The sequence below is a fragment of the Macrosteles quadrilineatus genome, unplaced genomic scaffold, assembly GCF_028750875.1.
Source record: "Macrosteles quadrilineatus isolate MER2022 unplaced genomic scaffold, UCM_ALF_1.0 Scaffold_9__3_contigs__length_116548681, whole genome shotgun sequence".
Taxonomy (NCBI): Eukaryota; Metazoa; Arthropoda; class Insecta; order Hemiptera; family Cicadellidae; genus Macrosteles; species Macrosteles quadrilineatus.
Window position 1 is genome coordinate 42,746,954 of NW_026542602.1, and position 26,805 is coordinate 42,773,758.

A 26,805-nucleotide genomic window follows, 5' to 3' on the forward strand; every position below is an offset into this window, starting at 1 on the left:
TTCTTCAATAATTTAAATGTAGTAGCTAAAAAACGTGTATTTAATTGAAGTAAATTAATATAGGCATATTTATATTCACTGTACTGTATATAAACAAATATCGATTGAGAAACAAACAATTACACGTAATAAAAAACCTCACTAGTCCGCTGCATTGTGATAGCTGGAAATCGTCGGAATAAAAACCGCCGCTACAAGATACAGAAGTTGGTACGCCTACAGCGCCCTCCACAGCTGCGCGCGCCGCTGGCACTGCTGCTCAACACATCCCCACCTAAAAGACGAGCAAGTGGTAAGTCGGCCGGGTCGATTGACGACAAGTTGGTTTCTCGTGTATAATAATTTAGTTTTACAGGCCGGTCAACTGGACTGACGATGAAATAACTTGTCGACGTACTGGTTTTCAGTATTTATCTATTTAATTAAAAAAGACGGTCTAGTGGCAAAACGACCAAGTATCTTGTCGGTCAACTGGTGGCCCCCCTGCCTCAATCATACTTATACTGATTATTCTACACATTGTATATTACCATTGTAATATAGCTCAAAGTTGATGTGATTGGCTTAGGAAAAAGGTTGTGCACATTTTCCTGATGTTAGTTCCTATCAACCATATAGATTTGGCCTTATAGTTTCGTAATTTACGAGACTGCCTCAATCATTCTCATACTGATTATTCTATACATTGTATATTACCATTATAATAGCTCAAAGTTGATGTGATGGGCTTAGGAAAAATGTTGTGTACTTTTTCCTGACGCAAGTACCTATCAACCAGTTATATTTAGCAATATCTTTTTAATTTGCAGAACAACTCCAATCATATTCATAAATTTTATTTTTTTAACTGTATGTTATCATAAGAATAGCTCAATGGTTGCTGTGATAGGCATAGGAAAAAGATAGTGCACTTTTTATGTTGGGAGTTTTAATTGAGCGTGTATATTTAGCCATAGCAATGTATAATTTTCAATACTGCCTTAAATATACCTATCATAATACATTAATTAACTAGTTCAGCTCGTGTATTGACGTTTTATCAAAGTATTATTGACATTATATACATGTAAAAACATTATTATACATCGTATTTGCATTGAATTGGGTTTCCAATATCCCCGCAAAACACGTTTGTAGCGTCCGCAGGCGTACCAACCAGTATCTATTACAATCCGAAAAAGCGCCGATGAAAACGAAAAGAGAAAGAAAGAGAAAGAGAAGAGAAGAGACCCTACCGCTACCCTACCTATCCAACCAGGAACCTCACGAAGGTTAGAATTAGAATTATTAGAAAGTGTGGTTGTGGTTATGTTTTATTTTTAACAAAGTCAAACTCTAGTAAGTAATTTCACCTAATTAAAACCTCAACTCCAACTGTTTCATACAATTCTTAACTTGCAGCAAATAAAAATGGTAATTATTAACTATAGGTAACAATACACAAACAATTTTAATGATTAAATTAAAACAAACAAACACAATCCATATAAGTTAACTATGTATTTTTATCTTTAATTCAATATGATTATTAACGGCATAAACCAGTTTACGATATAACTTACAGGGTACAGTTTCTTAACTGGGCTAAACTAATCAAACTTACTGATAATGAAAAATAATCAAATCGATAGTTTCAATCATCGATATTAACTTAGTATAGGCCTAAGTTAGCCCAGTTAAGAAACTGTACCCAACTTAAAAGACAGTTAGTAAGTTACAAGCCTTTAGCAATATTAGTTTTTTGTTGGGTTTTATAAGACATAAGATTAATTTATTTCCTTTAGAACTTAGATTAGGCCTACATAAAGTCACTGGAAAACGTCTAATTCTAGTACATTATGGATAAAAATTGTCTTCAGCTGAACAATAAGAATGACAAATTTGTTAGGCTATAACTTACGTTATAACGTTATCAAACATTTTTTGAAAAATAAATAGGCCTCCTATAATTTTTCGAACCTTGTCTAGCCGCATATTCACAAAGGTAATTTAATTTGCTTTGAAGGCCATAAGTTAGTTAAATGACAGGGGACATAGCACCTGTCAATATAAATACAGAGAAGTAAGTTAGGCCTATAGAGAAAACATTCAATGTTAGCCTACACCCAAACGGTGTCTCTTGGGCAAAGTCCAACACCGCCCACCTCACTTCAAAGCTCATGGCGAAGGAAGACCCTAAATAGAAGATCCTCAAAGTGCTCATTGCTTGGACTATTCCTCGCTCGTTACAAGTTTCCGGCACAACATACTAAAGCTGATAGCTCACGGTTGTCCCACTCCCATAAGCAAGCTTCCTCTTTACTCACTTCTCTGTGGCATTAGCAAGTTAAAGGTACTTTCTTGCTGGATTTATTCACATAGGGAAATAAGCCAAAGTAAACAATTTATTTTCTTATGCAACGTCGTGGGAAACAGGCCTGAGTCAACATTTTATTTCCATCCACTTTGATTTTTATTAGAGGCTAGCCTACCAGTTCTTAAAATACTTATGGATAGCAATGGTTGCACTATTTTGTTTAGAATTATAAGAACCATAACATACAAATTTCAATTAAACCGGCTTTTTCAAAAATATGATTTTTCCTTATTTTATGGTTAATAACATTTAAGTTACAATTAATTTATAAACAGTTATTTTTACTGGAATGGGTGTTGTACCATTTTGTCCAGAATTCAAATTACTATAACATACTACATTTCTACAAAAACCTATCATGCCCTTACTCGAAAATATCCATATACTGGTATAGGCGGAGAAAGTAAAAACTAACCTAAGCTAACTCAACCAAATGATTAAACAGCAAAAAATAAATGTACTTATTTAACATGTGTTTTATCATTCATTGTGAACTTAAACATAATCAAAAATAGTCCTACTGACAAATACCGTACTGCTAAATATAGATTGATATGGAAAAATACAGAAATAAGTTAGGTTATTATAACAATCATTCTGCCAGTAAAATCACTCAGATATCAAAGTCCTGCCTGTCAACAGTGTGGTCAGTCTAGCTACCACTCGAGATTTTAAAAATTCAAAAGATTTATTTATCATTCAGTACGAAAAAATACAATAGTCTTTGTCACATCGCCTTAGCCTGTCTCTATGTCATTATTGCCACATCAATGTTGTCATGCTTTGTCCAAAAAAGTCAGGTCTTTAATCAGTCAGTGGTGTTAAAACTTAGACTTTAAATTACCTAGTGTATTTTTCAGTTTACAGACAAAACTGTAGGCCTACAAAACATCTCAGTAAATAAAGTATTCGTTAAACATCTATTCAATGACTATAAAAAATCCTTTGCTTACCTTTAACATATATGTACAAACTTATCTTTACAGGTTACAAGGTGCATGGACTGTTGAGTCGGAGAGTTCTTATCACTACGACTTGTCTGACTAAGCTTATAACAGGTAATATTCTAGCCTATTAGATTTTTAGTTGAGACTAGCTGATTAGGCCTACCTGTGCTTCGCAATGGGAAGATAAACTACACTTGTTAATTAGTTTAAATTTATATACAAAAAGCCACCAAATTTATACTTAAAAGCATCACCTACATTGTAATCAGAGAGCACATGTTACTGTTGACATGAAAATATATCAATAACATTATTTTCATATCTTAAGACACTTTAATAAATCAAAAGCAGAGCCAGGGTTGATACAGCAACGGTTGTAGAATATATTTTTTTATTTCCATAATCAATGAGATAGTTTTAGAATAAAACGCCGCAGCAAACCGGCGGACTAAACAAATTTACTCTGATTACATTTTTACTAATATCTTATATATTTCCATAAATAAGACATATTTATTCCCAATTTAAATAGCATTAGATTTAACGAGTGCTTAGGTTTGCTGCTACGGGGAAGGTAAAAAGTGTTTTTTGCCCAAATCTCAATCGTATGAAATAAATAAATTTGCCAAATTTTATCAACATACATCTATAAACAAATAACTACAACAGTTTTAATTTTCTCCATAAGAAAAAATGGGAATTTTAAATTTACACTTTCTTGAATTTTCTCTGTAACCATTAGGCATACCGGTACAATAATGCTTCAATATACTAGCCTATAATTTATTTCTTTTTCAAGCACTACGAAATAGTTGGGAAAGATATTCCAAAATTTTATGTTTTTAGGGTAAAAAACGGGAAAATTTTAAAGATGAGCAGTCCGGAGTGCGGAAACTGTTAATGATGATTAGAGGTATCTGCAATCCTAAAATGCTATGGGATGGGAGGAAAACAGGTCCGCGACATAGGAAGTGGCGAAGGAAGTAGTCTAGGCAAGCTTTCCAGAGTGTGGGAACTGTTTATGAAGATTAGATTTCTGCAATCCTAAAATGCTACATGGGAAGGGAGGGAAACAGGTCCGTGATGTAGGAAGTGGTGAAGGAAGTAGTATAGGCGAGCAGTCCGGAGTGTGGGAACTGTTTGTGATGATTAGATTAAGGTATCTGCAATCCTAAAATGCTATGGGAAGGGAGGAAAACAGGTCCGCGACATAGAAAGTGGTGAAGGATGTAGTAAAGGTGAGCAGTCTGGAGTGTGGGAACTGTTTATGAAGATTAGATTAAGATATCTGCAATCCTAAAATGCTATGGGAAGGGAGGAAAACAGGTCCGTGACATAGGAAGTCATGAAGGAAGTAGTAAAGGTGAGCAGTCCGGAGTGCGGAAACTGTTTATGATGATTAGATTAAGGTATCTGCAATCCTAAAATGCTATGGGATGGGAGGAAAACAGGTCCGCGACATAGGAAGTGGCGAAGGAAGTAGTCAAGGCAAGCTGTCCGGAGTGTGGGAACTGTTTTTATGAAGATTAGATTAAGATATCTGCAATCCTAAAATGCTATGGGAAGAGAGGGAAACAGGCCCGCGACATAAGAAGTGGTGAAGGAAGTAGTAAAGGTGAGCAGTCTGGAGTGTGGGAACTGTTTATGAAGATTAGATTAAGATATCTGCAATCCTAAAATGTTATGGGAAGGGAGGGAAACAGGTCCGTGACATAGGAAGTCATGAAGGAAGTAGTAAAGGTGAGCAGTCCGGAGTGCGGAAACTGTTTATGATGATTAGATTAAGGTATCTGCAATCCTAAAATGCTATGGGATGGGAGGAAAACAGGTCCGCGACATAGGAAGTGGCGAAGGAAGTAGTCAAGGCAAGCTGTCCGGAGTGTGGGAACTGTTTATGAAGATTAGATTAAGATATCTGCAATCCTAAAATGCTATGGGAAGAGAGGGAAACAGGCCCGCGACATAAGAAGTGGTGAAGGAAGTAGTAAAGGTGAGCAGTCTGGAGTGTGGGAACTGTTTATGAAGATTAGATTAAGATATCTGCAATCCTAAAATGTTATGGGAAGGGAGGGAAACAGGTCCGTGACATAGGAAGTCATGAAGGAAGTAGTAAAGGTGAGCAGTCCGGAGTGCGGAAACTGTTTATGATGATTAGATTAAGGTATCTGCAATCCTAAAATGCTATGGGATGGGAGGAAAACAGGTCCGGGACATAGGAAGTGGCGAAGGAAGTAGTCAAGGCAAGCTGTCCGGAGTGTGGGAACTGTTTATGAAGATTAGATTAAGATATCTGCAATCCTAAAATGCTATGGGAAGAGAGGGAAACAGGCCCGCGACATAAGAAGTGGTGAAGGAAGTACCGGTAGTAAAGGTGAGCAGTCTGGAGTGTGGGAACTGTTTATGAAGATTAGATTAAGATATCTGCAATCCTAAAATGCTATGGGAAGGGAGGGAAACAGGTCGGTGACGTAGGAAGTCATGAAAGAAGTAGTAAAGGCAAGCAGTCTGGAGTGTGGGAACTGTTTATGATGATTAGATTAAGATATCTGCAATCCTAAAATGTTATGGGAAGGGAGGGAAACAGGTCCGTAGGTGAGCAGTCCGGAGTGCGGAAACTGTTTATGATGATTAGATTAAGGTATATGCAATCCTAAAATGCTATGGGATGGGAGGAAAACAGGTCCGCGACATAGGAAGTGGCGAAGGAAGTAGTCAAGGCAAGCTGTCCGGAGTGTGGGAACTGTTTATGAAGATTAGATTAGAGAAGATAACTTATTATTAAATTCACAAAAAACTAAATTTTTAAATTTCAGAACAGGACAGAACAGAATTACAAAAGAGCCAACATTAACTTACAACTCAAATAACATTCAAAGGTAAATAAAATCAATTTTCTGGGATTAACAATAGATGACAATTTGAATTGGGATAAACATACACAGAAATTTTTAACCAAAACTAACTCTGGAATGTTCGCATTATCAAAAATGTCTTTTTATTGTAATTTGAAAACCCTAAAAAGTATATATTTTGCACACATTCACTTCCATATTTCATTCGGTTTAGCATTATATGGGTCAACAAAAATATTAAATATGGATAGTATTCTGAAGTGACAAAAAGAAGCCATCAGAATTATGCTTAAGCTTAAACAAGATGATTCGGCAAAAGAACATTTTAAGAAATTACAAGTTTTTACAGTTTATGGGCAATATATTTATGAAACAATTCTTATCGCAAAAAAAATTAATCTGAGCAAGTAATAAACTGCATTCAGTGCATTCTTATAATTTTAGGAGGAGAAGGGTGTTTGTCCAGCCTCACAAATTAAAATAAAAAAAAACCCCTCATATGCTGGTAATGATTTTCTAAAATTTGTCCCTGAATTCATAAAAAAAGAAACGAACCTATCTAAATTCAAGAAAATTCTAAAGGAGCATTTAATAAATCTAGCATTTATATTCTTTTGATGAATTTTCCACCTCCCATAAATAGAAATAGTAGCCTATTTTTATTTTAAGTATTCTGACACTATTCACTGTACCACCAATGTACATGATTTACGAATAAAGATGTTTGAATATGAATATGAATTGCAACTCAGCAGCATTTCTTTAAATTAGGTTGACATAGAGAGGTTACGGTGCAATTATCTGTATGAATAATCAACAAAATTGAACAGAATAATAAACATTAATCTGTAGGGACAAGAATTAAGATCAAACCTCAAAATTAGTGTAACTGAGCAGTCTGACATATTCAAAGCAGATGATTGTTTTCAAGCAGGCCCACGAGGACTGTTTTCCACAGCAGCACGGACTCTATCAAATGTTAGTTGTCTGACACCCCATCTGACTTTAGATGGCTTGTCAGTTTCTTTTTGAATGCAGAAGCCATTGTTCTAAAGTTGGTAACCCACCACATGATTGTACCACTTATTGGAATTAACGTTGCCCTAATTTAAAAATAATATGCCTAACTGCCGCTTGCAATGACTGAATCATAACTTATTAAATTTAACCCGCTAACAAATGCACGATGCTCAGGTGACCACCGCTCTATGACCACAGATAAAGTCATCGTGTAGGCATTCCAATGAGCCTAAAACCACCACTCAGACGACCTGTTAATGATCAGTTTGCTACATAAAATAGATCGTTTTTTGATGCACCCTGTATAGTTTTAGTTCAACATAATTTTTATCAACTAGTAGGGCTATAATAATGATTATACTGTGTAATCATTATTACACCTAAATTGTTTGTTAATATAGTATGATCTTTTTCAGAAGTATCGATAGATGAGCCCACTATTCATGTAACTGCAAGACATTTAACAAGTCCTACACGAAAACAGAAATTCATAAATAGAGGTACTAGGCTTATTGATTAGTTGACCCTTCTGATTATCATGGTATAAGCTTATCTAAAAAGTATCACAAAACCAAAAATTGGAAGATTACCAATGTTAGAACACACAAAAAAGGTTCCTACTAAGTGTCCAATATGTGGAAAAATTATTTCAGTTCAAAGACAATTGAAGTATCATATATTCTATCACACGGGTGAGCGCCCCTTTAAATGTTTGACATGTGACAAAACCTACATTTACCAATATCAAGTAAAGAGTCATGTGTTGACACACTCAGGAAAGCGTCCTTATAAGTGCAGTTTTTGTGGAAAATCCTTTGTATTCCAAAAAAATTTGAAGTTACATAGAATGTCGATTCATACAGAAAAGAAGCGATATAAGTGCACTACATGTGGAAAATCCTTTGTATTTAAATGCAATTTGAAGTCACATACACGGGTTCATACAGAAGAAAGACCTTATAAGTGCACTGTATGTGGAACATCCTTTTTACGCAAAGAATATTTGACGGCACATTCACGGATCCATACGGGAACGAAACCTAGACCTCATAAGTGCACTACATGTGGAAAATCCTTTTTATGCAAAAGCCATTTGGAGTCACATACAAAGGTTCATACAGGAGAGAGACCTTATACCTGCACTACTTGTGGAAAATCCTTTTCATTCCCAGGCAATTTGAGATCCCATACACGGGTACATTCAGAAGAGAGACCTTATAAGTGCACTATATGTGGAAAATCCTTTTCATTCCCAGGCAGTTTAAAGTCACATAAACGGGTCCATTCAGAAGAGAGACCTTATACATGCACTACATGTGGAAAGTCCTTTCTATCCAAAAGCAATTTGAAGGAACACACACAAGTTCATACAGGAGTGAGACCTTATAAGTGCACTAAATGTGAAAAATCCTTTACAACCAGAAGAAATTTGAATTGTCATACTCGAGTCCATACAGGAGAAGGACCTTATGAGTGCACTAAATGTGAAAAATTCTTTGTACACAAACACAATTTGAAGACACATACTCGGGTTCATGAAGAAGAGAAACATTATATTTGTACTACATGTGGAAAGTCATTTCATCACAAAATAGGTTTGAACTCACATATACTGACTCATACAGGAGATAAACCTCATAAGTGTTCTACTTGTGGAAAGTCCTTTTCAACCCAAAGCAGTTTGAAGTCGCATACAAAGGTCCATACAGAAGAAAGATCTTTTATATGCAGTATTTGTGGAAAATCCTTTACATGCAAAAGCTATTTGAAGTCACATACATGGGTCCACATAAAAGAGAAACCTTATAAATGCACTACATGTGGAAAATCCTTTAATTACAAAACAAGTTTGAACTCACATATACTGACTCATACAGGAGATAAACCTCATAAGTGTTCTACTTGTGGAATGTCCTTTTCACTCCAATGCAATTTAATACGACATACACAAGACGTCCATACAGAAGAAAGATCTTTTATATGCAGTATTTGTGGAAAATCCTTTACATGCAAAAGCTATTTGAAGTCACATACATGGGTCCACATAAAAGAGAAACCTTATAAATGCAATACATGTGGAAAATCCTTTGCATCAAAAAGCATTTTGATGAAACATACACGGGTTCATACATGAATGAAACCTTTCAATAGCAAACTATGTGTGAGAAATCTTAAACATCGTAAAGAAATTATAACAGACATTGTTTTAATTCATAGCAATAAACTTTATTACAAGTGTGAAAAATCTTTTCCTTCCATAATACAGTAGACTCCTTGTTATCCGGACTCCTCGGGACCAAGGCCAGTCCAGATAACGGTTTTTCCGATTAAGCCAACGTCCCCATAAACTCGTTAAAACAGACCGTTTACGGTGATATTTGTCTTAAATTTAGGAGAGCATTGTATTTCAACTTGTCTGATTACATTTTTACTAAAATATTTCCATAAATAAAATAAGACATATTTATTCCCTACTAGCAGAGTACCTGTTCTTCGTACTGTATTAGTATAAAATGCTTATTTCAGTTATACTTAGCTTTGCATTTGCAATGGGAGAAGACATTTTTTAAGAAAATTTGATTATTTTAATTTACGGTATGCTATAGTATAGCATAGCACATCTACTATAGCCATAATGTTCTACCACTGCAACTAAAGAATAGATAAAGTAGAGTTCTTATTGTATATCACTGATTTTTGTTGGTAGTTAGTTCAAAATTCAAAAAGTTTTATAGTGCTGCACCCTTAGTGGTAAACCTTAAAACTTCTTTACGCTATTTATTATCATAGAACCAACTTGTGTTGTTGATACAGCTGACAAAATTGGTTTATTCCTTTTAAATATGATTACTCATAAGGTTAACATGGGAAACTGCAGAGCCACTGGGGTTACCGAAAGGACTTTTGAGATAAGAATGTGTCTATATGTTAATCGGGAATGTGAGCTATCATCACACCAAATTTCAGCCCGATCCGACCTGTGTTTTTCGCATTTACTTGTCACAAACATACATACATACATCCAAACTTTCTCATTTATAATATTAGTAAGATTTAAATAACATTACATTTAACAATAGCTTAGGTTTGCTGCTACGGGGAAGGTAAAAAGTGTTTTTTGACCGTATGTCAATAGTATAGGATGAAATAAATAAATTTGCCAAATTTTATCAATATATATCCATAAAATACAAAAATTTTTATTTTCTCCATAAGAATAACATGGGAATTTTAAATTACACAATTTTTTAATTTTCTCCGTGACCTTTAAGCATACAAAAGCGCTTCAATATACTAAATTATTTCTTTTTTTAAGCTCTACAAAATGGTTTTAAAAGAACTTGCAAAAATTTTTGTTTAGGTTAAAAACCCCCCATAAATCCCCGTTCCCATGGCGATTATGCTGGATCGCGAACTCGTCCGAATAAACATAGGTTTACACAACTGTACCAAATTCATCAAAATCGGATCATTTTTTAAAAAACGGACACATATGTATATATATGAATTTGAACGGATGGTGTTTTTGGCCTCTAGGGACCTCAAAATGAAAAATTAAATTGGTCCCAGGTCCAGGTCTTACCATGACTACTACGGTAATAGCTTATTCCCCTATATGGGAAATTCGCTAAAAGGGATGGCAATGCCTTAGTATTTTTGTCTTTTGTTATCTAGGCTATACCCACACAATCTAACTTAAATTATTAAGCGAATAATAATCGTGCGTGCTATCTTGGGTATTCAAATGCCTCTCAATTGGTCAATTGGTCATTGACATTACTGCTATTAAAAAAGGAACTCCAATAATACTAATGTGAAACTTAAATCCACCGAAAATGTGCAACGTTACCAGACTGACGATTAAAAAAATGACACCAAAATTGATTGAAGCAAAAATTATCAGTGGCAAGTTTAAAGGAGAAATAGTCTTAATCCCAAGAATACTGATGATTCCATCCAAATTACCCTCTGAATTTAAGCAACTACAATTTCCTTTGCGTCTTGATTTTGCAAAGCACCATCATCCATTCATCCATCATCATTGCACTAGGGCAATCCCAATCCCTGACTATCATCGGTTTAAATTTAGAAAATGCATGCTTTTCACACAGATAGCTATATGTTGTTGCGTGCTCACGTGGTGGGTAGATACACCTGAAAACTTTTATATTTATACACCTAATGTAAAACAACATGACCATTGATTGCGATGAATTGCTTTAAGGGGTTTAACAAAACTAGTGATTTTATCTTAACCATGGAAGTCCCGTTACAAATAATGTGATGAAATACTGAAAGACTTAAAATTTAGGAATAATGCACTTTTTCAGGTCACTTAATTCAATTTTGTGCACTAATATAATTTTAAATCAATATGATGTTAATAAACAAGTAGGGTTTGTTAAAATATTTTTCCTACAGTCACTCAACAAAGTTGGCTTCCTTGTACTGTTTACAGTACAGAAAGCTGCTAATTTGCTGCATATTTATACTTTGTCGTATGGTTTATACTTTGGCGCACATCAGGATTCCAACGAAACAACACAAAACAGTGTGGTTCTATTATGCACGGAATCCGTGTACGCTTGGAAATAGGTTGGCAACACTTAAAGATAATAATACTATGAGCAGCTTATTGACTATCATAACAACGATTTAACCTGTAATTTCGTGTTTATAGTTTATGTTCTCTTTTCGGTATTTCTGAACTTTCTGGACTTTTATTTTAAACGTTTTTAAAACATTCCTACGATCTTAATAAACAAGAAAATTCCTTTAAATCATTTTTTTAGGCGCAGAAACCACTGCAAATTACAATACCCCCGCCACAGCAAACCTGCAGACTAAGCGAATTTCCATTTGATTTACACTGAAATGTCTACTTAAAAATATAACATTTATTCCCGATTTAAATAGAATTAGTTTAACAAGTACTTAGGTTTGCTGCATCAGGGAGGTAAAACTGTTTTTTTTATGTTAATAGTTAGTAAGAAATAAAAACATTTTTAAAATTTGATCAAAATATGTTCATAAACAAGCAAACTACAACAGTTTACTTATTCTCCATAAGAATAACATGGGAATTTTAAATTTACAATTTTTTGGAATTTTCTCCGTAACCATTAGGCGCATAATAACGCTTCAATATACTAAATTATTTGTTTTTTTAAGCTCTACAAAATGGTTTGGAAAGAAATTGCTAAATTTTATGTTTTTTGGGTCAAAAATGCGAAAAACCTATTTTTACCCCATAAAACCCCCCGTAAACCCCCGTTCCCATGGTCCGATCATGCTGGATCGCGAACTCGTTCGAATAAACGTAGATTTACACGTTTGTACCGAATTTCATCAAAATCGGATCATTTTTGCTCGAGTTATAGTGCTAACGGACACACATATATATATATATATATATATATATATATATATAAATATATATATATATATGAATTTGAACGGATGGTGTTTTTGGTCTCTAGGGACCTCGAAACGCAAAAAAAAATCGGTCCCGCGTCCAGGTCTTACCATGAGTACTATGGTAATAGCTTATTCCCTATATGGGAAATTCGCTAAAAATATACGGAACTATTTCCTCAAGTCGCGGAGCACATCACTTGCCTAGGAAAAAATAGCAGAGTGATACGGACCGGGGACTAGCCTACTTTCTTTAGGGCATCTATTTGTGTTACCAGCTGAATCTAAAAACGTGTTGTATAGTGTTTGAAAGACTTATTATTTATATGCTTTATAGTGACTGTGGGAAAAATATGTGTAACACGAGTGCAAAAGGCCTTTGCTGCACTCGAGATTATTCCGCACTCGCCTGCGGCTCGTGCTTAAACGTTGCTCTCATGTGCAGCAAAGTGCCATTTTGCTCACTAGTTACACAAATAACTATTGTAATCATTATTTGACCTAAATTAATGTGTTGACATAGTATGATCTTTTTCAGAATTATCAACAGATGAGTTCAGTATTCATGTAACTGCAAGTCCTACAAAAAAAGGAGACTCATAAATAGAGGTAGAAGGCTTTTTGATTAGTTAACCCTTCTTATTATCATGGTATAAGCTTATCTAAAAAGTTTTACAAAAACAGAAATTGGGAGATTACCAATGTTAAAACAAACCATAAAGGTTCCTACTAAGTGTCCAATATGTGGAAAAGTTATTTCAGTTCTAAGAAAAATGAAGTATCATATATTTTGTCACACAGGCGAGCGGCCCTATAAATGTTTGACATGTGACAAAACATTCATCTACCAATATCAAGTAAAGAGTCATGTGTTGACACACTCAGGAAAGCGTCCTTATAAGTGCATATTTTGTGGAAAATCCTTTGTATTTCAAAAAAATTTGAAGTTACATACAATGTCGATTCATACAGAAAAGAAGCGATATAAGTGCACTACATGTGGAAAATCCTTTGTATTTAAATGCAATTTGAAGTCACATGCACGGGTTCATACAGAAGAAAGACCTTATAAGTGCACTGTATGTGGAACATCCTTTTTACGCAAAGACTATTTGACGGTACATTCACGGATCCATACGGGAACGAAACCTAGACCTCATAAGTGCACTACATGTGGAAAATCCTTTTTATGCAAAAGCCATTTGGAGTCACATACAAAGGTTCATACAGGAGAGAGACCTTATAAGTGCACTACTTGTGGAAAAGCCTTTTCATTCCAAGGCAATTTGAAGTCACATTCACGGATTCATACCAAAGAGAGACCTTATAAGTGCACTACATGTGGAAAATCCTTTTCATTCCCAGGCATTTTAAAGTCACATAAACGGGTACATTCAGAAGAGAGACCTTATATATGCACTACATGTGGAAAGTCCTTTCTATCCAAAAGTAATTTGAAGAAACACACACAAGTCCATACAGGAGTGAGACCTTATAAGTGCACTAAATGTGAAAAATCCTTTACAACCAGAAGTAATTTGAATTGTCATACACAGGTCCATACAGGAGAGGGACCTTATGAGTGCACTAAATGTGAAAAATTCTTTGTACACAAACACAATTTGAAGACACATACTCGGGTTCATGAAGAAGAGAAACATTATATTTGTACTACATGTGGAAAGTCATTTCATCACAAAACAAGTTTGAACTCACATATACTGACTCATACAGGAGATAAACCTCATAAGTGTTCTACTTGTGGAATGTCCTTTTCACTCCAATGCAATTTAATACAACATACACAAGACGTCCATACAGAAGAAAGATCTTTTATATGCAGTATTTGTGGAAAATCCTTTACATCCAAAAGCTATTTGAAGTCACATACATGGGTCCACATAAAAGAGAAACCTTATAAATGCAATACATGTGGAAAATCCTTTGCATCAAAAAGCATTTTGACGAAACATACACGGGTTCATACATGAATGAAACCTTGCAATAGCAAACTATGTGTGAGAAATCTTAAATATCATAAAGAAATTATAACAGACATTGTTTGAATTCATAGCAATAAACTTTATTACTTTATTACAATCTTTTCCTTCCATAATACAGTAGACTCCTTGTTATCCGGACTCCTCGGGACCAAGGCCAGTCCAGATAACGGTTTTTCCGATTAAGCCAACCTCCCCATAAACTCGTTAAAACAGACCGTTTACGGTGATATTCATCTTAAATTAAGGAGAGCATTGTATTTGGACATCAGATCACTGGTCGTTTCAGTACTGCCCACTTCCTGCTGATCTAGTCCGGTTAAACCAATGTGCTGATAAAAATTGTCCGGTTAAAGAGATGTCATTTCCGCCGAGTGTAGTCCGGTTAAAAGGTGTCCATATTAGAGGGAGTCTACTGTATACAAAATGACTCCCAAAACGTTATGTAAGACTAGCTGAACCCGGCAGACGTTGTCAAGCCTTTAATTAATCAATAATTTTCTCAGCATTATACTACTGATTTTTTTACTTATTTAGAAGCAATAAATGTTTAACCAAATTAGTGTTAAACATAGGATATCTACTTTTTTTAATCAGCGCAATGCTAGTGGATAAACAACATTTTTCGTCTTCTTGTTTGGTGTGTGTATATATGTAAGTATGCTGGTGACCCCACTCTAAAAAAAACTGACTCAAAGTTGGCCATGCGAAAAACATGGATTTGATAAGTTTAACCCTGCAACACACAGTGATTGCCCTTGGGCTTTATTTACCGTCATGGCATAAGCCAAACACACTGGAAATTGAAGTCCTTTGAAGCTGAACGGCGTTTAATAAAACTCCTTATTCACACACTATCAGAAATTATTTATAAAATTAAAAACATAAACATAACTGTAAACAATCCTACTATGACAGTTCTAATTTTGTATCACACCTGCTTGGTTGAAATTAGCAACTGTTGTCATAAATTTAGACGATTAATAGTGCTGTTAGTAAATTTTGTAACCTTTTAATGCTATTGATCATCACAGAATCAAATTGTTTATTTGAAACAGCTCTTAAGATTCTTTAATTCCATTTAAATATGAGCATCATAAAGTTAACTAACATGGAAAGCTCTAGAGCCACTGGGGTGGAGCCCTTTTGACGGCTCTCTACCAAACTAAGCTTAATAATGCCTGAAAGTTTCATTACAATCTGTCGAGTGGTTTCGGAGTCCATAACGTTAAAATATGTATACAAACTTCCTCTTTTATAAAATAACAGATTATACTTGTCAGTTGCATGACTAAATCTAAACTCTATTCATATTTTCATATTACTATTGGCTTGTAGGGACAAAGCTCAAATGTAAAACAAATTGATTTAATATTAAAACAAACTCAGAATCAAATTATCTATGTATCAGGATAGATATCCCAGTGCAACATATCTTTTGTGTTAAAAACAGTTTGGTTTTGTTGATGTTATTTTCAAAAAATAATTTAAATTACTCCAGAGGTTTAACTAGTTCTTGGTCATAACCGCTAAATTAGCATCCCGACCCATTTATTATTTTTAAGGCTATGCTCCTTGTGTAAAGGTTTAACAAAATTAGTGTAAAGTAAAGGCATCCCATTTCTTAACGCTATATTTGTTTCTGATCAGCATAAAAAAACTACTATTATCCTAGTGAAAGATAATGTGGTGGTATTCCTCCCAAAAGAGCGATTGAATTTACATATTCTAAGGGCCTAATCAAAGGCTGATTTCTAACTATTTTGCGACCGGTTTGGGTTCCATTAACCAGTTATCAAAACCAATCATAAAATAACTTTTCATCAGCATCTTTGACCTTCATATTTTAGGTTAGTTTTAAGAAAGAAAACTAAGATGCTACCTTTACCACTGTGTGTGCATGCTAGGCTATTTTATTTTAACCTCTTTTGCTTGGAGCAACAGAAGTATCTGGTTAAAATCTACTCCAAATTATATTGTTTTTCCGCCCATTGGCACCTGTTATATTACTTACTTAATGAACAAATATATACAAACCTATTTTATCTTTACTCCTAGTTTTATTTTTCAAAAGTGGCCGTTGAGGTTATTCCACTTCATACTAAATATTGATACAGTACTACAAAAAATCTCAAATTGTAAATGTTAGTAGATATGAAAAAAATTTAGAATAAATCTTTAACATATGTTTTGATATCAAAACACAGCAAAAGTTTCCCATTTAATCTTGAATCATTTATTATTTAATCAATGACGTTATTTCTCGTTAAACATTCCTTTAACACAACAACAACCTTCAAATAAGAAGAAAAGATGTCTTATTTTTTTCAGCCATTTTAAGTTCAATTCAGTGGCGGCTAGCTCATAAGGACTCTCAGACGCCGCCCTCCCAACAATTCATAAATGTATGTATCTCCTTTGGAAATAATGTTGTTTACAAAAATACAGCAACCATTTCCGATCACATTTTATAAACAAATCCAAACCAAATGAGGTTAAAAAGGTTGTGCCTTACATAACAGATTTCATTAATCGTAAGTACAATTATGTGTTACTGTAAATTAAATTAAATAACTAGGCATCATCCAGAACGGGAACCGGAGATTCAGTGTTTACCAAATTGTACTTACATTTGTATACCCTCCGTGTTGCATAACTGTGGCTGGGGGCTGGGAAACATACCCTTTTAAAATCATTTTCTCAATAGCTTACAAACAGGGTTTCCACTTATTGACGGCACTTCAATGACGGTTTTTGTGTTAAGTGTAAAGTAAAAAATCACAACTGCAGTGGGAGATCGTGGCTTGGATGTTGCTACGATCCTTGAAGATCGTTTCCATTTCTTTGTGATCGTAACAAAGGCTTACGGATGCTGCTAAACTCGCTTTTTCAATTTATCACTTTCGGTTTCTACTCACCACTATTGTGATGCAATCGCTATACCATACTGCCAATAGGCCCATAGCTAATCTCTTGGGTGCGTAGGCCTACCCAATTATCCATAACACACATTTCGACGACGATTCTTGATACTGGTACTTTTCCCTAGACCTAGACTACATGGCCTACCTAATAAGGAAATAAAATTACAAACCTCTAAAACTCCAATTATTTGAGTTTTTGTCACATTTCCTCCTAATGTGTTATACCAATCATTGTTTAGAAAATATGTCATCTATTAAATAACAAACCGTTGTTTGGATAAAGGTTGTTTCTTCCAACTGTCCCATGTTTACATTAAAAGTTGTTTTACAAATAATGCAATAATGGGAAATAACTTTGATTTCCAATAACGTTTTGAGTGAAATTCCAAAACCAAGGGAGAGAGGGATACCTTGTGACTTGATTAACGTATTTAAGTACCAACACATCACATATTTACAACTTAGTTACCGCTGGTGGTATTGCACCTTATTTCTTAAAGTTATAATAAATTTAATTGATGTCTTACTGTATAAGCTTTGAGTTTTCTGTCTGGATTCAAAAATGTTAATTTATACTATGATATTGTTGTTGACACATTTGAGTAACACAATTTTTTAGCAAACCATAGCGTTCACGCTTTACATCGTTTACGTATCAATAGTTTGTGGCCTGTGTATTGTAAATTATCGATCTAAATCGTCTTAAGTACTTCATTTCATATAGTATGTGGTCACTTTGACACCATTTTGGGTCATCTTCGGACTAAGCAAATTATTATTACAGGCGGCATTATTACTGCACGATAAGTAATTACGATATGATACAATTTGATGACACTAACAAAGATTTCAAATACTAATTTACTTTGCTTTAAATAAATTGTATTAAATTTCCTAAACAAATTAAGTATTTTTGTATGTATGTCTGGTCTGTTGGTAACGCATTAATGTCCTTATTTCTGGGTGTTTCGCGGAAAAGACAAAGAGCACCTTTGTTAATGAGAAAATGTCAACCAGAGTTAAGTGTGAAATGATGAGGTTGAGGTAGTATTTTAACTACTTTTAACCAGGAAAGTAGCTTTCAATTATAGGCTTACCTTAGTGCCTCAAAGATCTATAAAGCAGTTTTTTTATTCAATCATTGGATATAAAATATAGTCTAATATGATTTATATCCAGCATTTGTTTTGGCTTGAAACTGTTAGATATTATTTGTGAAGGTTTATGTGTATTCCTATTTCATAGATTTGCCTGCTAAGCTGGAAAGATTCACACTAAATAGGTATGCAAACCAATTGCTGTCTGAATATAAGAAGTTTTCAACTGACTATAAGATCCTCGTACGTAGAACGGGCACACAGCTAGTTAATTTAAAAACGTGAATATTATAAGGTTACTGGACTCTTTATTTAAACAAACTATATCCATAAAAGAGGAACTATGTATGTATGTATATATGTATATACGTTATGGACTCCGAAACCGCTGACAGATTGTAATGAAACTTTCAGGCATTATTAAGCATCTTTCAAGGATGGTTTGTGTGAAGTTTGGTGCAGATCCGACAAAAGGGCTCCGCCCCAGAGGGTTTTTAGTCTGCAAAAAATAAATATATTTTAAAAAGCAGATTTTACTTTAACCAACTGTTTTGTAGGTTTGAATAATCATAACATTCTCTACTAGTCATGATTTCAAAAAGTGCCACAATGCTTCTACAGAGTGCAGCACAGAAAACTACTTTACTTTTGAATAAGTCTAAATATATTAAACCCCAATCGTAGCGCACCTGTGCACTCATTAACGTTTAAATTCTCCAATGTTAAATATGTAAACCTAAAAACCTTTATCAAAGCATTATAAACACTAGGCCTAATACCCCCGCCGCAGCAAACCTGCAGACTAAGAGAAAATTTCAACTTGTCTGATTACATTTTTACTAAAATATTTCCATAAATAAAATAAGACATATTTATTCCCTACTAGCAGAGTACCTGTTCTTCGTACGGCAATGGCGTACTGTATTAGTATAAAATGCTTATTGCAGTTATACTTAGCTTTGCATTTGCAATGGGAGAGGACATGGTTTAAGAAAATTTGATTCTTTTAATTTACGGTATGCTATAGTATAGCATAGCACATCTACTATAGCCATAATGTTCTACCACTGCAACTAAAGAATAGTTAAAGTAAAGTTCTTATTGTATATCTCTGATTTTTGTTGGTAGTTAGTTCAAAATTCAAAAAGTTTAATAGTGCTGCACCCTTAGTGGTAAACCTTAAAACTTCTTTACGCTATTTATTATCATAGAACCAACTTGTGTTGTTGAAACAGCTGACAAAATTGGTTTATTCCTTTTAAATATGATTACTCATAAGGTTAACATGGGAAACTGCAGAGCCACTGGGGTGGAGCCCGAAAGGACTTTTGAGATAAGAATGTGTCTATATGTTAATCGGGAATGTGAGCTATCATCACACCAAATTTCAGCCCGATCCGACCTGTGTTTTTCGCGTTTACTTGTCACAAACATACATACATACATCCAAACTTTCTCATCTATACTTATAAAAGGCAAAGCCCTCACTGACACACTCACTCACTCACTCATCACTAATTCTCCCACTTCCCATTTACCTAGGAGGCTGAAATTTGGCACACCGATTCTTTAGGCATTAAATAGGAAAACTAAGTTGTTTTTAGTTCGATCGGACCCTCGGGCTCCGCCCCAGTGGCTCTGGAGTTTCCCATGTTAACCTTATGATTTTTCATATTTAAAAGGAATTAATGAATCTTATCAGCTGTTTCAATTAAACAAGTTGGTTCTGTTCTATGATGTTCAATAGCATTAAAGTTACAAGGGTTACCAACAGGGTGCAGCACTATTTTTTTTTTAAATTTATGACAACAGCTAATTTGCAACCAAAAGGTGAGTGAGCGTAGCGAACGAACTTCAACCTGGAGGCGAGTTAGCGTAGCGAACGAGCTAACCTGAAGGCAAGTGAGCGCAGCGAACTAGCTCCAACCTAAAGGTGAGTGAGCGTAGCGAACGAACTTCAACCAGGACGTAAGAGCCATGCGAACGAGCTCATCTTGAAAATTAAGAAGTTAAACGGGGCAAAGCCCGCGGGTACAGCTAGTTTATAATATTAGTAAGATTTAAATAACATTACATTTAACAAGTGCTTAGGTTTGCTGCTACGGGGAAGGTAAAAAGTGTTTTTTGACCATATGTCAATAGTATAGGATGAAATAAATAAATTTGCCAAATTTTATCAATATATATCCATAAAATACAAAAATTTTTATTTTCTCCATAAGAATAACATGGGAATTTTAAATTACACAATTTTTTAATTTTCTCCGTGACCTTTAGGCATACAAAAGCGCTTCAATATACTAAATTATTTCTTTTTTTAAGCTCTACAAAATGGTTTTAAAAGAACTTGCAAAAATTTTTGTTTTTAGGGTAAAAACCCCCCATAAATCCCCGTTCCCATGGCGATTATGCTGGATCGCGAACTCGTCCGAATAAACATAGGTTTACACGTTTGTACCAAATTCATCAAAATCGGATCATTTTTTCAAAAACGGACACATATGTATATATATGAATTTGAACGGATGGTGTTTTTGGCCTCTAGGGACCTCAAAATGAAAAATTAAATTGGTCCCAGGTCCAGGTCTTACCATGACTACTACGGTAATAGCTTATTCCCCTATATGGGAAATTCGCTAAAAGGGATGGCAATGCCTTAGTATTTTTGTCTTTTGTTATCTAGGCTATACCCACACAATCTAACTTAAATTATTAAGCGAATAATAATTGTGCATGCTATCTTGGGTATTCAAATGCCTCTCAATTGGTCATTAACCCACCACATTACTGCTATTAAAAAAGGAACTCCAATAATACTAATGTGAAACTTAAATCTACTGAAGCTGTGCAACGTTACCAGACTGACGATTAAAGAAATGACACCAAAATTGATTGAAGCAAAAATTATCAGTGGCAAGTTTAAAGGAGAAATAGTCTTAATCCCAAGAATACTGATGATTCCATCCAAATTACCCTCTGAATTTAAGCAACTACAATTTCCTTTGCGTCTTGATTTTGCAATCACCATTATCCATTCATCCATCATCATTGCACTAGGGCAATCCCAATCCCTGACTATCATCGGTTTAAATTTAGAAAATGCATGCTTTTCACACAGATAGCTGTATGTTGCGTGCTCACGTGGTGGGTAGATACACCTGAAAACTTTTATATTTATACACCTAATGACCTAAAGTAAAAACAAAAAACATTTTTTATCCACTAGCAATTAAGTAAAATGTTCTCTTATTATTTTTGGTACATATACACTTTTATTATTCATCGTAAAGAACAAATCACCATTTAAAATAACAGTTGTTAAGCGCAGCAACGCATGCCGGGTAACTGTTAGTATACATATAATAGCGACATGACCATTGATTGCGATGAATTGCTTTAAGGGGTTTAACAAAACTAGTGATTTTATCTTAACCATGGAAGTCCTGTTACAAATAATGTGATGAATATTGAAAGACTAAAAAAATTAGGAATATTGTACTTTTTCAGGTCACTTAATTCAATTTTGTGCACTAATATAATTTTAAATCAATATGATGTTAATAAACAAGTAGGGTTTGTTAAAATATTTTTCCCACAGTCACTCAACAAAGTTGGCTTCCTTGTACTGTTTATAGTACAGAAAGCTGCTAATTTGCTGCATATTTATACTTTGTCGTATGGTTTATACTTTGGCGCACATCAGGATTCCAACGAAACAACACAAAACAGTGTGGTTCTATTATGCACGGAATCCGTGTACGCTTGGAAATAGGTTGGCAACACTTAAAGATAATAATACTACGAGCAGCTTATTGACTATCATAACAACGATTTAACCTGTAATTTCGTGTTTATAGTTTATGTTCTCTTTTCGGTATTTCTGAACTTTCTGGACTTTTATTTTAAACGTTTTTAAAACATTCCTACGATCTTAATAAACAAGAAAATTCCTTTAAAGCATTTTTTTAGGCGCAGAAACCACTGCAAATTACAAAAATATACGAAACTATTTCCTCAAGTCGCGGAGCACATCACTTGCGTAGGAAAAAATAGCAGAGTGATACGGACCGGGGACTACTTTCTTTAGGGCACCTATTTGTGTTACCAGCTGAATCTAAAAACGTGTTGTATAGTGTTTGAAAGAATAATTATTTATATGCTTTATAGTGACTGTAGGAAAAATATGTGTAACACGAGTGCAAAAGGCCTTTGCTGCACTCGAGATTATTCCGCACTCGCCTGCGGCTCGTGCTTAAACGTTGCTCTCATGTGCAGCAAAGTGCCACTTTGCTCACTAGTTACACAAATAACTATTGTAATCATTATTTGACCTAAATTAATGTGTTGACATAGTATGATCTTTTTCAGAATTATCAACAGATGAGTCCAGTATTCATGTAACTGCAAGTCCTACAAAAAAAGGAGATTCATAAATAGAGGTAGAAGGCTTTTTGATTAGTTAACCCTTCTTATTATCATGGTATAAGCTTATCTAAAAAGTTTTACAAAAACAGAAATTGGAAGATTACCAATGTTAAAACAAACCATAAAGGTTCCTACTAAGTGTCCAATATGTGGAAAAGTTATTTCAGGTCCAAGAAATATGAAGTATCATATATTTTGTCACACAGGCGAGCGGCCCTATAAATGTTTGTCATGTGACAAAACATTCATCTACCAATATCAAGTAAAGAGTCATGTGTTGACACACTCAGGAAAGTGTCCTTATAAGTGCAGTTTATGTGGAAAAGGCTTTACATCCAAAATACTTTTAAAGTCACATACATTGTTTATTCATACAGAAAGGAAAGTGCACTATATGCGGAAAATCCTTTGTATTTAAATGCAATTTGAAGTCACATATACAGGTTCATACAGAAGAAAGACCTTATAAGTGCACTATATGTGGAATAACCTTTAAATACAAAAGATATTTGAATTCACATACACGGTTCCATACAGCAAAAAAACCTAGACCTTATAAGTGCTCTACATGTGGAAAATCCTTTTTATGCAAAAGCCATTTGGAGTCACATACAAAGGTTCATACAGGAGAGAGACCTTATAACTGCACTACTTGTGGAAAATCCTTTTCATTCCCAGGCAATTTGAGATCACATACACGGGTCCATTCAGAAGAGAGACCTTATAAGTGCACTACTTGTGGAAAATCCTTTACATCCCCAGACGGTTTGAGGTCACATACACGGGTCCATTCAGAAGATAGACCTTATAAGTGCACTACTTGTGGAAAGTCCTTTCCATCCAAAAACCATTTGAAGAAACACACACAAGTCCATACAGGAGTGAAACCTTATAGGTGCACTAAATGTGAAAAATCCTTTACAACCAGAAGAAATTTGAATTGTCATACACGGGTCCATAGGCCATAGGTCCATTGGCCAAGTTTAAATGTTTTTTCGTACCGTTCGTGTGTTATGTGTTTTTTCGGTGTGTTAAATTGACGACCTTCACGTAAGGAAAATGTTTTAACTTTTTGTGACCTTTACCTGATGATGTGCTCCACGAGCACGAAACTGCAGTAGTGACAAACTACGCTAGGACCATATTGATAGAGGTAAATTAAACCATTATTATTGTTGCTGTATGGTCCAGAGGCTACCCATCATGAAATACAAAATGACTCCCAAAACTTTATTTAAGATTATACTTTTCAGTTGCGTGACCAAATCCAAATTCTATTCATATCTCTTATATTAATACGTGAGGGCTATTTTTGTGAACAAAACTCCTCAGTTATTTCTGGACCGATTTTACCGTTTGAGGTGTCAAATAATTTGTCTCACTTTGGCTAACAATTGTTGTTTTATTTCTGGTGGAGTGGGCCTCAAATTACCATCCAGCCGAGGGCCTCCAATCGAGCCAGACCGGGCCTGACAACCTACACTGATCGTCCGTAATGACGTCATCAAAATGGCGGCCGTAAGAGGATGCTGGGTCCGCATGAATTGGCTATAGCGACCAAATGCCTGAACCGATTTTCATGAAATTTGGCACACAAGTGCTTGAATACATTATCTTGGCCTGGGTTGAAAATGGTCAAGTTTCATCAAGTCATTTCAAAATGGCGGCTATTCAAAACTAAAAAAATATGTGGAAAATAATTGTGAATTGTTTTATACAGGGTGAGTTTTTAATGAGTTCCCACCTACTTTTTTATACATTTCTTAAGATATCAACTCCGAACCACGTCAGATCATTGTAGAGTAGCAAGTACTTCATTTTGACTGGGTTTAAATTTTTGGCCGCCATCTTGGATCCGCCAATTGGATACAAAGTTATTTTTCAAATATAAAGATAGGGTTGTGACCCACCGTTTCAAACAAAACTTTTACGCTGAATACGATGCTGCAATCCGTTTTATAAAATGTTGATCCATTCTAAAGTTATAAGAACATTTTATAATTTTATTTTTAGTCCATTATAACATTGTGCATTTACAAACTAAGGCCATAATCTCAAAATAGTGCTAGATAAAGATATGTGGACACCACCATTCATTGTTGACTTATTTTCACTTGGTTATGACGGATGTATTTTTTTTCAGCCGCCATCTTGGATCCGCCATTTTGAAATGACTTTATGTAACTTGACCATTTTCAACCCAGGCCGAGATAATGTATTCAAGCACTTGTGTGCCAAATTTCATGAAAATCGGTTCAGGCATTCGGTCGCTATAGCCAATTCATGGGGACCCAGCATCCTCTTGTGGCCGCCATTTTGATGACGTCATTACGGACGACCGAGGTCCTTAAAAATTGGGGTCTGGGCGGTTTTAGGTTCAGAAACTTGTGTACCATAACCACCTAAAATTACAGCCTCTCCGCCAGAACTGAAATATTTTCCTGCTACCCAACCTGACTATAATATTTTTTGTGTGGCAGACAGTTAGGTCTCATCAAAGGAGTTCTAAGGAGTGTAAGATCTCTGGCTAGGAGATCAATAGTTTAAATCCTGTCGTTGTCAGGCCTCGCTTTAAGGTTTAATGGAAATTTACTTAGAAACTTAGATCCCATTATTTGTGTTGCTTTTTTGAGGTAAAACACAGGTTTTTGGGGATATTCCTAGTTAATGAGCTTTATTACTTTTATAATATGAATTTAAATTTTCTTTACACCTATCATCATTATATTGTGAGGGATTTTTACAATAAATTTTGATTTATACAAATTTCACGTATACAAGATACAAGAACTTTATTGTTAGTAAAATACATAATGTGGTACATTAGTATCTCCTAACTCGTCAATTAATCCTAAACATAAACATAATTTAACACAATTTAACTTCTTCACCTTAACATATTCTAACATTCTATAATTAGTATATTAAATTCATCTTCAGTCACTAGCCAAAATTCATCTATTGTGAACAAACAGAGCTTAATTAAAACTTTCTTCAACCTCTTTTTAAATATATTAAGAGGGAAATTCTGAAATTGATTTGGTAGATGGTTCCAAAGTCGTTTTGAAAGTTTTAATAGAACATACCTTACCAAATCTTCTTAATATAAAAACTGACCTTGATAATTTTGTACTAAGGAAATTTACATGATCATTCCAGTTCAGTGAACTGTTTACCATGAGACCCAAGAATTTAGTTTGTGGAACAATATCTATGACCTGATCTTCTTCCACAAAAATGTTAGGGTCAAAACTTAACATTGTGGTTGAAGAATTAAAAAAAGCTGTCTTATCCATATTTACTGATAAACGATTTTCATTAAAATATTGGATTATGCCAGTTGTAAATACATTTGTAGAGATTTCCAAAGTATTTAAGTTTGAATGATTTAAAATTAAAGAAGTGTCATCTGCGTATGTTATAATTTTGCCAGTGGCGTCACTATTTATGTCATTAACGTAAATTAAAAATAATTGAGGCCCCAGGACTGAACCCTGAGGAACCCCAAGTTTCACCTCTATGTGGTTAGAAAAGAAATCTTTATCGTTATGTTTGATTGAAACAAACTGTTTTCTATTTAGCATGTAGGACTTTACTAACTCAACGCGGAGCCTCTAATTCCATAATTTTCCAGCTTATCAAAGAGGATGTTTGGGTTCACACAGTCAAAATTTTCTGGAGATCCAAAAATACCCCAAAGGTGTAGTTGTTTTTTTCTAATGCCTCAATAATAATCTCGAGGAAATTGGGAATTGCCGTTTATTGTTGA

The 26,805-nt window shown here is 34.6% G+C and overlaps 5 protein-coding genes across 6 annotated transcripts in view; 4 read left to right on the forward strand and 1 right to left on the reverse strand.

Moving 5' to 3' along the window:
* The window catches only part of LOC129002688 (uncharacterized), an 87,605-nt gene that overhangs the window by 35,222 nt on the left and 25,578 nt on the right, over positions 1-26,805 (reverse strand). The gene's annotated exons all lie outside the window — the stretch shown is intronic.
* LOC129002690 (UMP-CMP kinase 2, mitochondrial-like) overlaps positions 1,228-26,805 on the forward strand; it is a 127,228-nt gene continuing 101,650 nt past the window's right edge. Inside the window, exons 1-2 of the mRNA XM_054430681.1 lie at positions 1,228-1,271; positions 3,343-3,414. The gene's annotated coding sequence lies outside the window, so the exon portion shown is untranslated. The remainder of the gene's footprint in view (positions 1,272-3,342; positions 3,415-26,805) is intronic.
* On the forward strand, positions 7,696-9,387 carry LOC129002682 (gastrula zinc finger protein XlCGF57.1-like). The gene has a single exon (XM_054430671.1). The coding sequence runs from the start codon at positions 7,768-7,770 to the stop codon at positions 9,307-9,309; it is 1,542 nt and encodes a 513-aa protein (XP_054286646.1). The 5' UTR covers positions 7,696-7,767; the 3' UTR covers positions 9,310-9,387.
* LOC129002683 (zinc finger protein 431-like) lies at positions 13,210-14,659 on the forward strand. The gene has a single exon (XM_054430672.1). It carries the CDS (start codon positions 13,292-13,294, stop codon positions 14,579-14,581), a length of 1,290 nt encoding a protein of 429 aa, XP_054286647.1. The 5' UTR covers positions 13,210-13,291; the 3' UTR covers positions 14,582-14,659.
* LOC129002684 (zinc finger protein 665-like) overlaps positions 16,980-26,805 on the forward strand; it is a 73,703-nt gene continuing 63,877 nt past the window's right edge. The window contains exon 1 of one of the 2 annotated variants that reach the window (XM_054430674.1): positions 16,980-16,995. The gene's annotated coding sequence lies outside the window, so the exon portion shown is untranslated. Of the gene's footprint in view, positions 16,996-24,121; positions 24,190-26,805 lie in introns of those variants that run through there. The other variant, XM_054430673.1, reaches the window with a different exon arrangement.